Below are 11,838 nucleotides of genomic sequence, written 5' to 3'. Positions count from 1 at the left end.
GATTATGTAGATATGTGTATACAATATACAAGATATATATATTCCAAAATACTTTACCTACCTTCCTGCCGGAAAATATTTAACGACAAATTCTCTGGAACGTTCCAAGTTATTGAGACATCTTCCGCAGTGAGTTGAAGACACCCTGTATATAATGTTTTATTATATATATATACACATAAATATATAGCGACATTTACAGTCGGCTCTTGAAATCGGCTCTTGGTTCGTCGTGAGATGAAGTGCGTTCTTTTTTTTTTTTTTTTTACTGGCTACAGAGCGTCCGAAGACGAACTTAAGACCCTACCCCCCGCAAACATAAGACTCGACCGTGAATACCGGCTATATAATTACGTAATTGCGTGAGAAAAAAGCGCGAGCGACGCGCGCGCTCCTCTCCGTTGCACGATCATTTCATTGATGGCTTATTTCCAACCACCCTCGCCGTCACACACACACACACACACACACATACTTACACAAAGCGTCATAAATCACGTTTTTTATGGCAGCCGGCTGTAAACGAACCAAGCAAAACACGAACCGAATTGCAAGCACAAACGCGCTATATAACGTTTCGTTAATATCGTATCATTAGCGCGTGGGAAGATACTTTCGGATCGTACATATAATTTGTATACATATATATATATTTGTATCGGAACGCAATTTTTTATTCGGGCGCTTTATTTTATCGGTCATCCCGTAAGCGAAACCCGCGATGTTAACGTTAATAATTATATTATTGTTCCCGCAAATCGTTGCCGCAATATATTTCTCGCTCGCGTGTTGTTTTTTTTTTTTTTAGTGATTTATATCAACAAAATTTTCTGAAAGTCATTTCTTTTCGCTTCAACTTCGTCGCGCGCGAAAACAAAAGACGATATTTGACGGAAAAAAAATCATTTTGTACAAATATATTTTTGGAAATTACATATACATATATATATACACTTTTTACACCTTCTTCATTTTTTTTTTTTTCGTTTTACGACATACTCTATGTTTTTTCTCACCGAGTCTCACGGGATGACAAGATTTCTCTATCACTTGAGGAGACTCTTCGAGCTGCACTATGTAAACACTTGACGTAAAAAAAAAAGAAAAAAAAAACTGCAATATCCGAAAGATGCCGAATCCCGAACGACACTTAGATCGCGTTGTTAATTTCGGCTCTGATCGAGCCAATCGATTAGCAAATCTCGTAACTCTTTTTGTATGTTTATATGCAGTTAAATGATGTGTACATATACAAATTTATGTAATTCAGTGTCGTAAAAAAAATTCGAACGATTGTAATACTACTACCTACACGTACCTTGTTAGCGACGAACATATGCTTCAACTTATCCTTGTAATTTCGTAAGATGAATTAAATGGGACTTTGAAGAAAACCAACTTTTTTTGTTTCTCGTCGTCGATATCGCTGAGAGAGTCGGCCGACTTCGTCCTTTCTCCCATCATCGGCGACCGTGCTCGGTCCAAAGTATCGGATTCCACACGTCCGTTTAGCATATTACCGCGAATGTTTTAATTAAACACCGTAATTACATTTTCCCCGGATTTGCGCACTGTTAATATTTGATCGAAACGACTTGGCGCCCACCGCGCTGAACATAGGCGACAGTAACAGAGGCGCCATCTAACGCAACTTTCTCTTACCACCTCGGGTTCGGAGTTTTCCGTCGTATCACGTGATTGGCTCTCGTAAAATCTCGAGATACGAGAGCGAGGACCGCGCGATTGGCTCGTGAAAACAAGCCTTTGTCCTCGCCTAGTCCAATCGGAACGGAGTCTTCTCTCCGGAGAAACAGAAGCGTATCTCTCGCGTTTTGTTGATCTTGGGTTTGAGGAAAATTTGTTCACTTGCCTGGCGTATGGACTAATCGTTATAGGTCCAAGAGCCACAAGCGCACCAAACCAAACCTTTATTCGCTTGCCGCCAGAATTGTCGCCTTCGCGGTGTTTTGAAAGTTCACGGAATCGTATGTCAAAACTGTCAAACAAACTGCGCGACGAACGGTGGTCAAAGTACCGTAACATATGTAAAACTGAATGCGTTTTGACGCGAATTTTTCACCGATCAAAGTTCGGGCGAAGAGGAAGGAATGTTGATAAACTTACGAACCCCCACATGAATCATTGCGTTTGTTTACAATGTTGGGTTTTGGAATAACTCCCGTTCACGTGAAAAAATTAGGTAAACAACACGAGTGGCGTATTTATCTATAATCTATCGAGCCGAACTCTGAGAATAACGCATTGATTTTATACAGGTCACAGTATTGTTGAGATACGAGTGCGAGCTTTGCTCAATATTATTACCAAGTACGATCTCGGTTTTGTGTGCGAGTGCGACGCTATAAAAAATGAGATTATTCAGGGACTGTTCAATTGGTTTACATTTAACACCTGTCCGCACCCGGAGAAAGTGCTAAACTTGTTGCAGCGTCTGGTAAAAGTAAATATATTAAAAACTATTTAAAAATAGTACATCTGGTTAGAGAGAGCGAGACCTGTCACATGTCTTTCTTTAATTAGGGCGTTACTATTTAAATTAGTTTTTAAACAACATTGTTGAGATAGTTTTTTAGAATAGTTTTTCTTATTTGTTTAATTTGCTGTATTGTGATTAACGTGCAATCTTCATTTTAAGGCTGATCCCAGTGGCTATGTATATGCGTTTGGCAAGTCAAAGTTTCAAAATGAACTTGATAATTTAAGAAGAAAGTTGTCGCCGGAATTTCACGAAATATTGGATGAAATTGAACAAGCTTTACTTCAACTAGGAGTAAGAAAATAAAACATATAGAATAACAAATTTATACATGTAGCGAGATGTGATATTGTCTGATTACAGTTCACTGATATTGATTATTATTATTATGAATATTCAGAAAAACAAAGTATTATACATGTTGCAGGGATCTACTAGAAACACAGTTAATAAATATAAATCACAAAAATTCGCAAACCATGAGATTTATAGCGTGGAATCTTCGGGAAATGAAAATTCTAAAAGTTCCTCTAATACCTTTAATTCTGCATTTATCTTGAAGTAAGTAAAGTAACACTGAAATACTAAATGCTAAAGAGAGACCTGTTATTGTACGCTATTAAATGTGCAATAACAAATAATCATCGCATGAGTTATGTTTGTATAAGTTATTTTTTTTCTTACTTGAGCAATTTTGAATTGTATGTGTAGCACAACCCAAACGAATGAAACATCATCAGAATCAAAGCTCGAAAGTGGCAGACAAGTTTCGGAATCGCCAGTAGGTGGTATTAAATGGTTGGTATTGCCATGGCAACCGCTAGTTACAACAGATATAGCAGTGCTTACCGCAACCGAGCAAGAGCTTAATAAAAGCAACGATACTAAGACCATCTTGAACACATGTCAATTTATAATGGATGTTATGATGCAAGACTTTCCAGCGGAGGTCTTTCTCCAACGACCAACAATAATTACAATATTTCACAATATTCTGAGAACAAACAGTATGCTCGAAGCTAACATCCAGTCTGTAGTTCCAACTGTATTGAAGACTTTGCGTAAACTTACTCGATCCTTAAGATTTCGCATTTATTATTATTGTGAACCCTGTGTGGCAAATAAAAAGCAAAAAGTAAGCAAAATAATTGGCAGTAAGAAGTTTTTGACTTTAACGTTTAATTATTTCAATTTGATCTTTCTTGAAAATATTTGTTTATGTAGTTGCTGAATGATAATGCTTTCGTATCTTTGGAAGCTGAAGATGGCCCGGATAGCAATGGGCCCGAGGCTAATTACCAAGTGTATCAGTCGACAGTAAGTTTAATCTCTATTGTTATCAATTTCTGTATTCTTATATTTGTATTATCGTAGCTAATTATTTTAAGGGAACAAGCAATAGGAGTCAGAGTACTAGCGAAACTGTGGTTGACGATTCGCTTTTGCAACTGCAGCAAATGTTTTTACCGGTTTATTGTATAGAGACTCTGAAATACGTTCTCGCTCAGTTAAGCATACCAGTTGATACGAATTTTCCTCTACGAGACGTTAGATACATCACTGACTTGGCTCACGAGTTAGTGCAATTGTTAATTATTAGCGTAATGCCCAACATTTGGCTGTGCAATGACGTCACGGCGTTGAGAACAAAGAACGACTTGAAAGAACTGTTTAATCTGTTGGGAGAAGTGATGGAGTATTTTCGAGGCTACAGTATTACGGATCACTTGAGGATAACGTACTTACAGCTCGCTACTACTATAATGAAATTGTTGAGCAATATTGTGCCGCTAGAGCTAGCAAACATTGTAATACCGGATGCCCTGAAAGTGTCCATAAGAGGAGCTATCATGGACGCACCGATGTCTCTGTTGCACCAACCATTGCACTCGTTGCTTTTGGAATACGCTCGCGTAAGAAAATCGGCTGTTAAATTTTTTTTTTCACTCAGTCATTTTCTGATTACAATTTTTTTAATTTATAGGAATTTCGGGGCGACGAAGAAGTAGCGTCGATAGAACTTTTTGACGAAGTTAAAACTGTTACGAGATCAATGGTGGCGGCTATCACTATATTGAAAAAATCGGAAGAACTAACGGAATCGTCTGCCGAATCTTTCTTAGAAACATTGAAAATATTATACCAGTCCACATTGAGTTTATCGTACCACAAAAACTTGACTGTCATTAAGACAGCTGTAAAATTTTTACGAAGCAGTTTTCAATGTTTTTCAACCGGCAAAGAAACTGAATTAGGAACAAAATTAATACTTAGCTTATTGGCACACGGAGACGTAGATATTCAACACGCGACTTACGTCGAGTGTTACACTCTCGTTAAGAATATTTTGGGAGTTGAATACGTCGGTGAAAAACTGTCGTCGGAAAGCTTGACGTTCTTACTCAGACCGAGCGTTCTCGCGGAAATTATTTGTCACGGATTAACAAGCGAGGACAGCGGAGTAAGAAACATTTCTTTCATACGAGAAATTGTATTTGTGCAAAATTTAATTTACACGAAAAGTTTTATATGATTTACGTTATTTATTTTTTATTTGACATTTAGATACGGGAAATGTCGAACGATATAATAGTGTTTATATTAAAAGGAAAAATACAAATGGGCGAAAAGAGATGGTTGCAAGTTTTAGAAACTCTTATTCCTGTGCTGCATCTTCTACAGTGCCACGCTGATACTCGCACACCTTTAGGGCAGTGCATAACAAAGATGTTTGACCCCGACGTGTCCAATGACATACAGTTGCCATTTATCGAGGTATTAAATCTTCTATTTAATATGTTTTTTTATTTAGTTATTTTTTTCTAAAGCTTTTGAATTTCAGGTGTTAAAAGGTAATTTGAGATTTCTTTACTCGCCGTGCGGCGAAATTCGAGAAGAAGCGATATATCGCCTGATCTGGCTTCTCCAAATGGAAAAGGATTCTCTCAAGAAATTGCCACGTCTGTCATCCTTGCACGGCTTGCCTCTCGGTTCTCTTTGCATATTTGAGTACAAAACTTTAAGCGTTAAGCGTGCAAAAGGAAATTATGAGGTTATATATAATTTTGTTTATACATAATGTATTTTTAAAAATTCTTTTATTTATTTATATTTAGAGAATCATAATCAATTGAAATTTTGTTTCTCTCGTTTCTTTAGATTTTGCTTACACGCGCGATTTTAGATATTACTCACAAAAATGTATTTTTTTTTTTTTTTTTGCAGAGGAGCAATCTGTTAATAGTATTAGAAATGTTGAGCGAGTCCCACATTGTCGATCCAAAGATACGAAAGAACGAATTGGTGCAGATTAGCGTAATGCTTTCCGATCATTCGTTGCACAACTTGTTCCTTAGTAAAAACGGATTGCCATTGATCTTGGATATTTTTAACAAAGCTTTGATAGAAAAGGAGTGCGAAAACTATCCGGATTCTGTGATACCAATCATCAACATATTGAAGCAACTCGTATTTTTCAACAATTCCGTACGACACGAGTTGTCGGTCAATATTGACGTTCTGTTAAATGTTGTAAGAAGTAAGCGCACTTTGAGTTAACACAATCTTCTAAAAATGTCGATATTTGATGTGTCAAAATATTTTTATATCTTCGTGAAACGATATAAAAATTATAATACGAGAATGTTTTGTGTCTCAGGTCTGTTTTTGTTTCCCAACAACGAGTGTGTGAAAATTGACGGCGCGCAACTGCTGTGCATGCTTCTCTTTAGCGGTGACGTAAGAGTTCACGAAGAAGACACGAAGAACAGCGTCGCGTTACATATATCGTTACCGCACATTATCGTGACAAAAATGAAACTGCCGTTTGAATGCACATATCACTGGAAGACCAGTAAACACAGACAATCCGATATGGCGCGTCGGTAGTTTTGTAATTGCGTCTGCAAACGTATATTTCCCTGCGATGTAAAATAAACAATTTTTGTTACAATTTGTTTTGTAGTGCTTCACACCAGCAATCCGGAAGTCATAACTTTTATCCGACAATATTGGGCGTGGAATTGTTACGGCGTAAAGATATTGTGGAAAACGTTGGACGATTTAAGGACCTATGAGATTTCGCAGAAATTAATGACCACCGAACATGACCTTTATTCTCTACGAAATAGCTTTCCTTTTTATTGCTGTCAGCAGCAGCTTTTCAATATTCAAAGGTCAAAGACACACAACGACGTTACGTGCGCGCTTGATTATCTCACAATGTAAATTTTTATTGTTTTTTATGTTTTTTATTGTTTCAGTCACATATCGGTTGAAATTGAAACGTCACGCGCGCGCGCAATATTGGTTTACTATTTGGCTTCAAATGTTTTTAATTGTTTTTTCAGGTATTTAAATTTTTACAAAGCACTGCAACACAAGGACGAAGATATCGGATCGCTACCGTGGGAGGAAACGTTCGAACGATTTTTGTCGCTGTATCCCACGATCAAGGAGGACTGCGATTTATTTGTGGATCTGTTGATATTTTTACAATTGTATCTGAATGTTATGAGAAACAGTAAGAAAAAAAATATCATTCAATTTCTCAAAACGAGAGAAGTTACAGGGTGTTGCAATGAAAATCGATCTTTCTAAATCATTCTCAGGAAAAAGTTTGTGGATCAGTAAGATCCTGAAAAATATGACGGGATCGTTGGCGGATCTGTTTACAAATTCGGAAGTTAACAGTCGAAATGTTTACCAATCGGTACTTAGATTGGTACGCATGTGTGCGGCGATCGAGAGCATTCAAGTATTTAACGACGAACCTAAGAACACTTGGATATTGTTCGTGGAATTTGCTGTTTCGACGTCTTTTGGAAATCAGCGTTACTACAATCTCGGTTAGGTCACTTGACTTGCATTCTTATCGCGCGCAATTTCTACAATTTTATCGAGCCACGCCATTTTATATTTTCGCCAGGTTTTTGGAATTAGTGTTTTTGTTTGTTTTTTTTACAGCGTATCTCGATTGGTTGTTGTCGTGTCTGATGTATCTGATCGGACAGTGCGAATGGGAAAATCACAAGAATCTATTAGAATCCCTGTGCAACGCGCTCCTAGAACTAATCAGCTCCTTCTACAATGCCGGTCAGTTTAATTTTATGGGATTGTCGATAACGAGAAACTCGATAATATGTCTCAATCATTTGTTACATCAGATGCAAATCTGTTTCAACAAGCACGTGAGTATTCCCGTCACTTTTAGGACGCGTTCTTCGCAAGCAGATCTTCTTCACAATATCCACATGTTGCGTTGCAGTTGTGGACGGCATTTTGGTGCGAGGAAGATCGCACGTTAAAGTGGTTGCCCATGTTATTGCGAAGCAGGGATCCTCTGGTTCGCGCTTCGGTCTTGCAATTCCTGGCAGGTTTGATGAACATAATGCACATTGTACCGCAACTTCTCAATCTAATCGCGATGGCACCGAGTGATCTGTGTCATATGTTGCTTCAGTGTGTCACCGATCGAGAGGAGGCCTGTTTGGTGAAAGAACACGCGTGTATAGCATTTTGCAACTTGTTGAAAAACTGCAGTTCCTTGACTGTTCAGTGTGTAAGCATAGTGAACACGTACCGTGTGTTGTTTGCGTGTAATAATTTGTAAATAGATGATTTGTTGTGTCCTTGTGGTTCTCAAGCGCGAGCTTAAAAGATGAGAAGATAATTTCCCAGATGTTTTTTTTTTTAGGAACATTCTTTGCAGTCGCAAGCTATTTTGACGTACATCGAGCAACATAACACCTATGACGAAATCAGCGCTCTGTGTTCCAATATCTATACTGCGACCACGTTAGATACCGAACAGTCGGAATATCAGGACGGTGACAAAACCAACATGCAATCCGAGTACATTGTACCGGTGCCGCATAACATATGGCGTTTGTACAACTGTCAGGATGAATCACAAATCTGTAAATGCAGTATATTCATTCACGTGCTTTAGACCGAGCATATTTGTACACAATTTATGCAACTTAAAATTTATTGTTTTCTTGCTGCTCAGTGTCTCTGGATTTGGAAGTAACAGACATGGACAGTTCTATGGAGTTAATAGCGACGCCTTCGCTCGTCACGGCTGTTTGCAGTTTGTTGTACAATTTAATATTCACTATCGGACAGCACGAGGTGGTGCAACAAATTTACGAACATTCCGTCGACAAGTCTTTATTCAGGTACATTATTCTCACGTATGTGCGCAAAAATATCTTGTTTTTATTTATATCGTTTTATATCAGGTGTCTCATGCTCGCGAATCAAACGAACGCTGAGAGCAGAAAAACTTCAAGTCACTATTCCAACGTATTGGAAATGTACGTTAGTATTTGTACGGTTTTTACTAGCTGTTTGATACACAGTAACGAGTACGCCATCGTTGTTCGTTTTCCTCCGGAGTTACTCGACGTTTTGTTTCGCTTCTTGAACGTCGACTTGTGTCGTAAGTGTTGCGAGTGAACTACCCCCCCCATGGATGTATCGCCGCGTGTCTTTCCTGATGATCCTTCGCGTTTAATTTTCTTAGAATGCGACGAACCGCGCCTGATGTACCTACGCAATAGACTGTGGACGGAGATCTACAAGTTCATAGCCGCGCTCTCGTTAACGGAAGATCAGCACTTCGAGGCTGTTCAAACTGCGCTGCAGTTGTGCAACCCGATGCTCGTTATGAATTCGATATGCGTAGCGATAAAGGATTCCACGACAGATCTGAGAATGAGCGCTATCGATTGCTTGTCCTTTCTACTGGCTCAAGACATTCAAAATTCTACTCTGGAAAGAAACGGGGTCTCTTTGCGCGCGGTGCTTGATTCTCCCAAGAAAATTAACGTAAGAGACTTAATCTTGTCAAATAATAAAAATTACTATCTCAAACTCTCAGAAACACAATAAGGGAATCAACACGAACGTGCGTATTTTGTTTATAAATTTAAGTCAGTTTAAAATGTTTGAATTTTTTTCGAGACTGCTTTTGTATTTTTTTAACAACAATAAGGAAGAAGAAGATTCACACGCGGACGACGACAATCCGCCGATTGGGAAGATTGCGATAGGCGGCGAATTGTGCGAACTCCTGATGAATCTTTTCGTCGCTCACAATTATGCGACGTCCAAGAAGAACTGCAAACAATCGGAAGACAAGATCGTCATCGTGGCTGCTTTTACTAATTTGTTGTACGTATCGAAGGCGGCTAAACAAACGGCGCTGGAAGAAGTTGATCTTTCTGAAACCGCACTGATGATCCTGAAAGAACTGTACGTTCAACTGAATCTTCAACCGTTCGAAATCTATAAGAAACACGCGGAGAAGAAGGTGCAAAATCAGAAGTTTTCTCGGAAGACGCTTGAATGTTTTTTTGGCCACAATTTTACTTGCTTCAGATATAAAGTATCATTTCTCTTTTTCGTTGCGCAGAGTCATCCTTTGCTGAACGATGCCAACAGTATTTTCTTGCTTCTGCTGAACTTCATGTACAAAAGCGCGATTGTTAAAATAGATCTGGCGAGGAAAGGTTTGGCGGATATTTTGCACAAATTGTGGGCTTGGATAGCGTTAAACAAAACGATATCAACGAACGCCTTAAAATTATTGGCGTCGTTCACAGCGAGATTACCTGCCGAAGATGGTAATATGTCATATTGAGATGTGTGTCAAAATTAATCGGAATCTTTTTGTTTTTTTTTTTTTAATTTCTCTTTGTTACGCAATTTTTTTATTCAAATTTGTTGACGTGTCAAGATATAGTCGCGCAGTCTTTGACGTTAACGACGACACTGCCGGGAACTGGATTGAGAAAATCGCCGACCACGTATTCGCTGATACACGTAGTTATACAAATATCGTCCAAAGAAATAGAAAAAGTCAACGTTTCGATTCAACTTTTCGACAACGACAAGATGCTCTTCGCCTTCCAGATCCTGCGAAATGTTTTGCGCGCTTACGAGTGCAGAGTTTGCATTTCGAAGGTAACGTTTTTTTACATATGTTCGTTTATTTTTTGTTCTTTTTGTCTGACAAACTCACTCGATCAAGCAACAATTTAATTAATTTGTTTATTCCAGAGTAATCTTCTTCAGTTTTTTACAAAAATACATCCCAGTGTGACCAAAAGATTGAAACCGTGGCCGTTGGTGGAAATGTATTGCCTCGAGTTTGTGATGGACTTCACCTATTACGAGGAAGGACAGTTATGCGTGCCAAAGGTAAGATTAACGACGCGAATTAATATTAAGGACAAGCAACAACGTGCAGGTATAAAAAATATGTTACTTTTTTCTTCAAAAAACATTTTTATCCATATTCTTTTAGGCCACTGACGCTATGGATGTTTTATTGCATCTGGCAAGATGCTCTTCGCGCGTGAATAGAGTTCTCGCCGTATCGATACTTCGCAATTTAACGTTCAACAAAGCCAATCGACCTCGATTTCTTAGTTCGGGTAATGATGAACCGTCGTTATGTTTTTCTTTTGAATTTTTCTGATTTCCAACAACAAAACTATTTATCGTATCTTTGTGTGCTACTCTTTTTCCAGTGGATTTTATAAATTTGCTACACGACATCTTCAAGACCGGATCGTCGTGTGAGATTAATTTAGCTAGTTGCATGTTGCTGGCTCTGATCAGCAACAATCAGAAAGGAAAGCTTATCGCACGTAGCGCCGGATTCTCTCAGAGCATTCGAAAAGCTCTCGGTAGATGCGTGTTGGACGCCGACGGCGATAAAAAAATGCAAATTGATATGTTGAATACGGTGCTCGAAGCTCTCAGTGTAGCTCCGTGTAAGATACAAGAAAAGTAAAGCTGATAGGTACATTTATATTAGAGTAGGTAGATAATTTATGTAATGTAAGATATAAAATTTACATCAAAAAACCGAGTGATTACACGTGAATATACGTGACTACTTCCAAGAAAATCAATTTTGTAAAATAACAATGTAATATTTTTATACATATTGGTACAATAAAAATCTACACAAAATTCGACACAATATTCGATAAGTATTGAAAATAAAAGACTTGCATAATATTTCGTCCGTTATTTATATTTATTTATTTATTTTTTTATTTATTTATTATCTGCCTTTCTCTCTTTATTTTATTTTACACGATAATAAATAATCAAGCGAACGAGAGCACAAGATTTACGCGTAATAGTCTTGGTCGTTGGAAACTATGGGACGCAGAAAACGAGCTGAAATCGAGCGAAGGTATCAGGGAAGTATGTCTTGCGAGTAGGTATACGCGCCAGCTCCTGGGCGTGTCTATAGCGCGCTTGACCCCACCCCGCGCGCGGCAGCCATTACGGAGCACGCGCGTCGGCCATTATGGAGCGCT

General features: G+C 38.4%; 1 protein-coding gene across 2 annotated transcripts; it reads left to right on the top strand.

Annotated features, from left to right (window-relative positions):
* Nucleotides 1-1,897: 1,897 nt before the first annotated feature.
* Nucleotides 1,898-11,509, top strand: LOC109857907 (rotatin). Of its 2 annotated transcripts, none has more exons than XM_020434687.1 (27): nucleotides 1,898-2,200; nucleotides 2,277-2,461; nucleotides 2,657-2,791; nucleotides 2,925-3,058; nucleotides 3,209-3,632; nucleotides 3,722-3,814; nucleotides 3,886-4,410; nucleotides 4,482-4,958; nucleotides 5,063-5,272; nucleotides 5,340-5,549; nucleotides 5,723-6,035; nucleotides 6,156-6,377; nucleotides 6,462-6,672; nucleotides 6,847-7,019; nucleotides 7,108-7,344; nucleotides 7,463-7,686; nucleotides 7,764-8,057; nucleotides 8,193-8,415; nucleotides 8,508-8,676; nucleotides 8,740-8,939; nucleotides 9,024-9,328; nucleotides 9,495-9,812; nucleotides 9,915-10,125; nucleotides 10,239-10,465; nucleotides 10,562-10,702; nucleotides 10,809-10,938; nucleotides 11,035-11,509. In XM_020434687.1, exons 1-27 carry the CDS (start codon nucleotides 2,158-2,160, stop codon nucleotides 11,298-11,300), a joined length of 6,300 nt encoding a protein of 2,099 aa, XP_020290276.1. In that variant the 5' UTR covers nucleotides 1,898-2,157; the 3' UTR covers nucleotides 11,301-11,509. The 2 variants fall into 2 exon arrangements, with proteins under 2 accessions (XP_020290276.1, XP_020290275.1); XM_020434686.1 differs by having other exon boundaries at nucleotides 6,462-6,720.
* Nucleotides 11,510-11,838: the final 329 nt, after the last annotated feature.

This window comes from Pseudomyrmex gracilis, unplaced genomic scaffold, assembly GCF_002006095.1.
Source record: "Pseudomyrmex gracilis isolate BER0280 unplaced genomic scaffold, ASM200609v1 scaffold_178, whole genome shotgun sequence".
NCBI lineage: Eukaryota > Metazoa > Arthropoda > Insecta > Hymenoptera > Formicidae > Pseudomyrmex > Pseudomyrmex gracilis.
Note: the sequence above shows the minus strand (reverse complement) of the source record. Positions and strands in the feature narration are given on the sequence as shown.

Bases quoted from the DNA above. Each gene is read 5' to 3' on its own strand.
- LOC109857907 (XM_020434686.1), top strand. From the start codon at position 2,158: ATGTTGGGTTTTGGAATAACTCCCGTTCACGTGAAAAAATTAG. The intron at 4,959-5,062 runs GTAAGAAACATT...TTTGACATTTAG, and splicing joins TAACAAGCGAGGACAGCGGA to ATACGGGAAATGTCGAACGA. The intron at 10,466-10,561 runs GTAACGTTTTTT...TGTTTATTCCAG, and splicing joins GCAGAGTTTGCATTTCGAAG to AGTAATCTTCTTCAGTTTTT.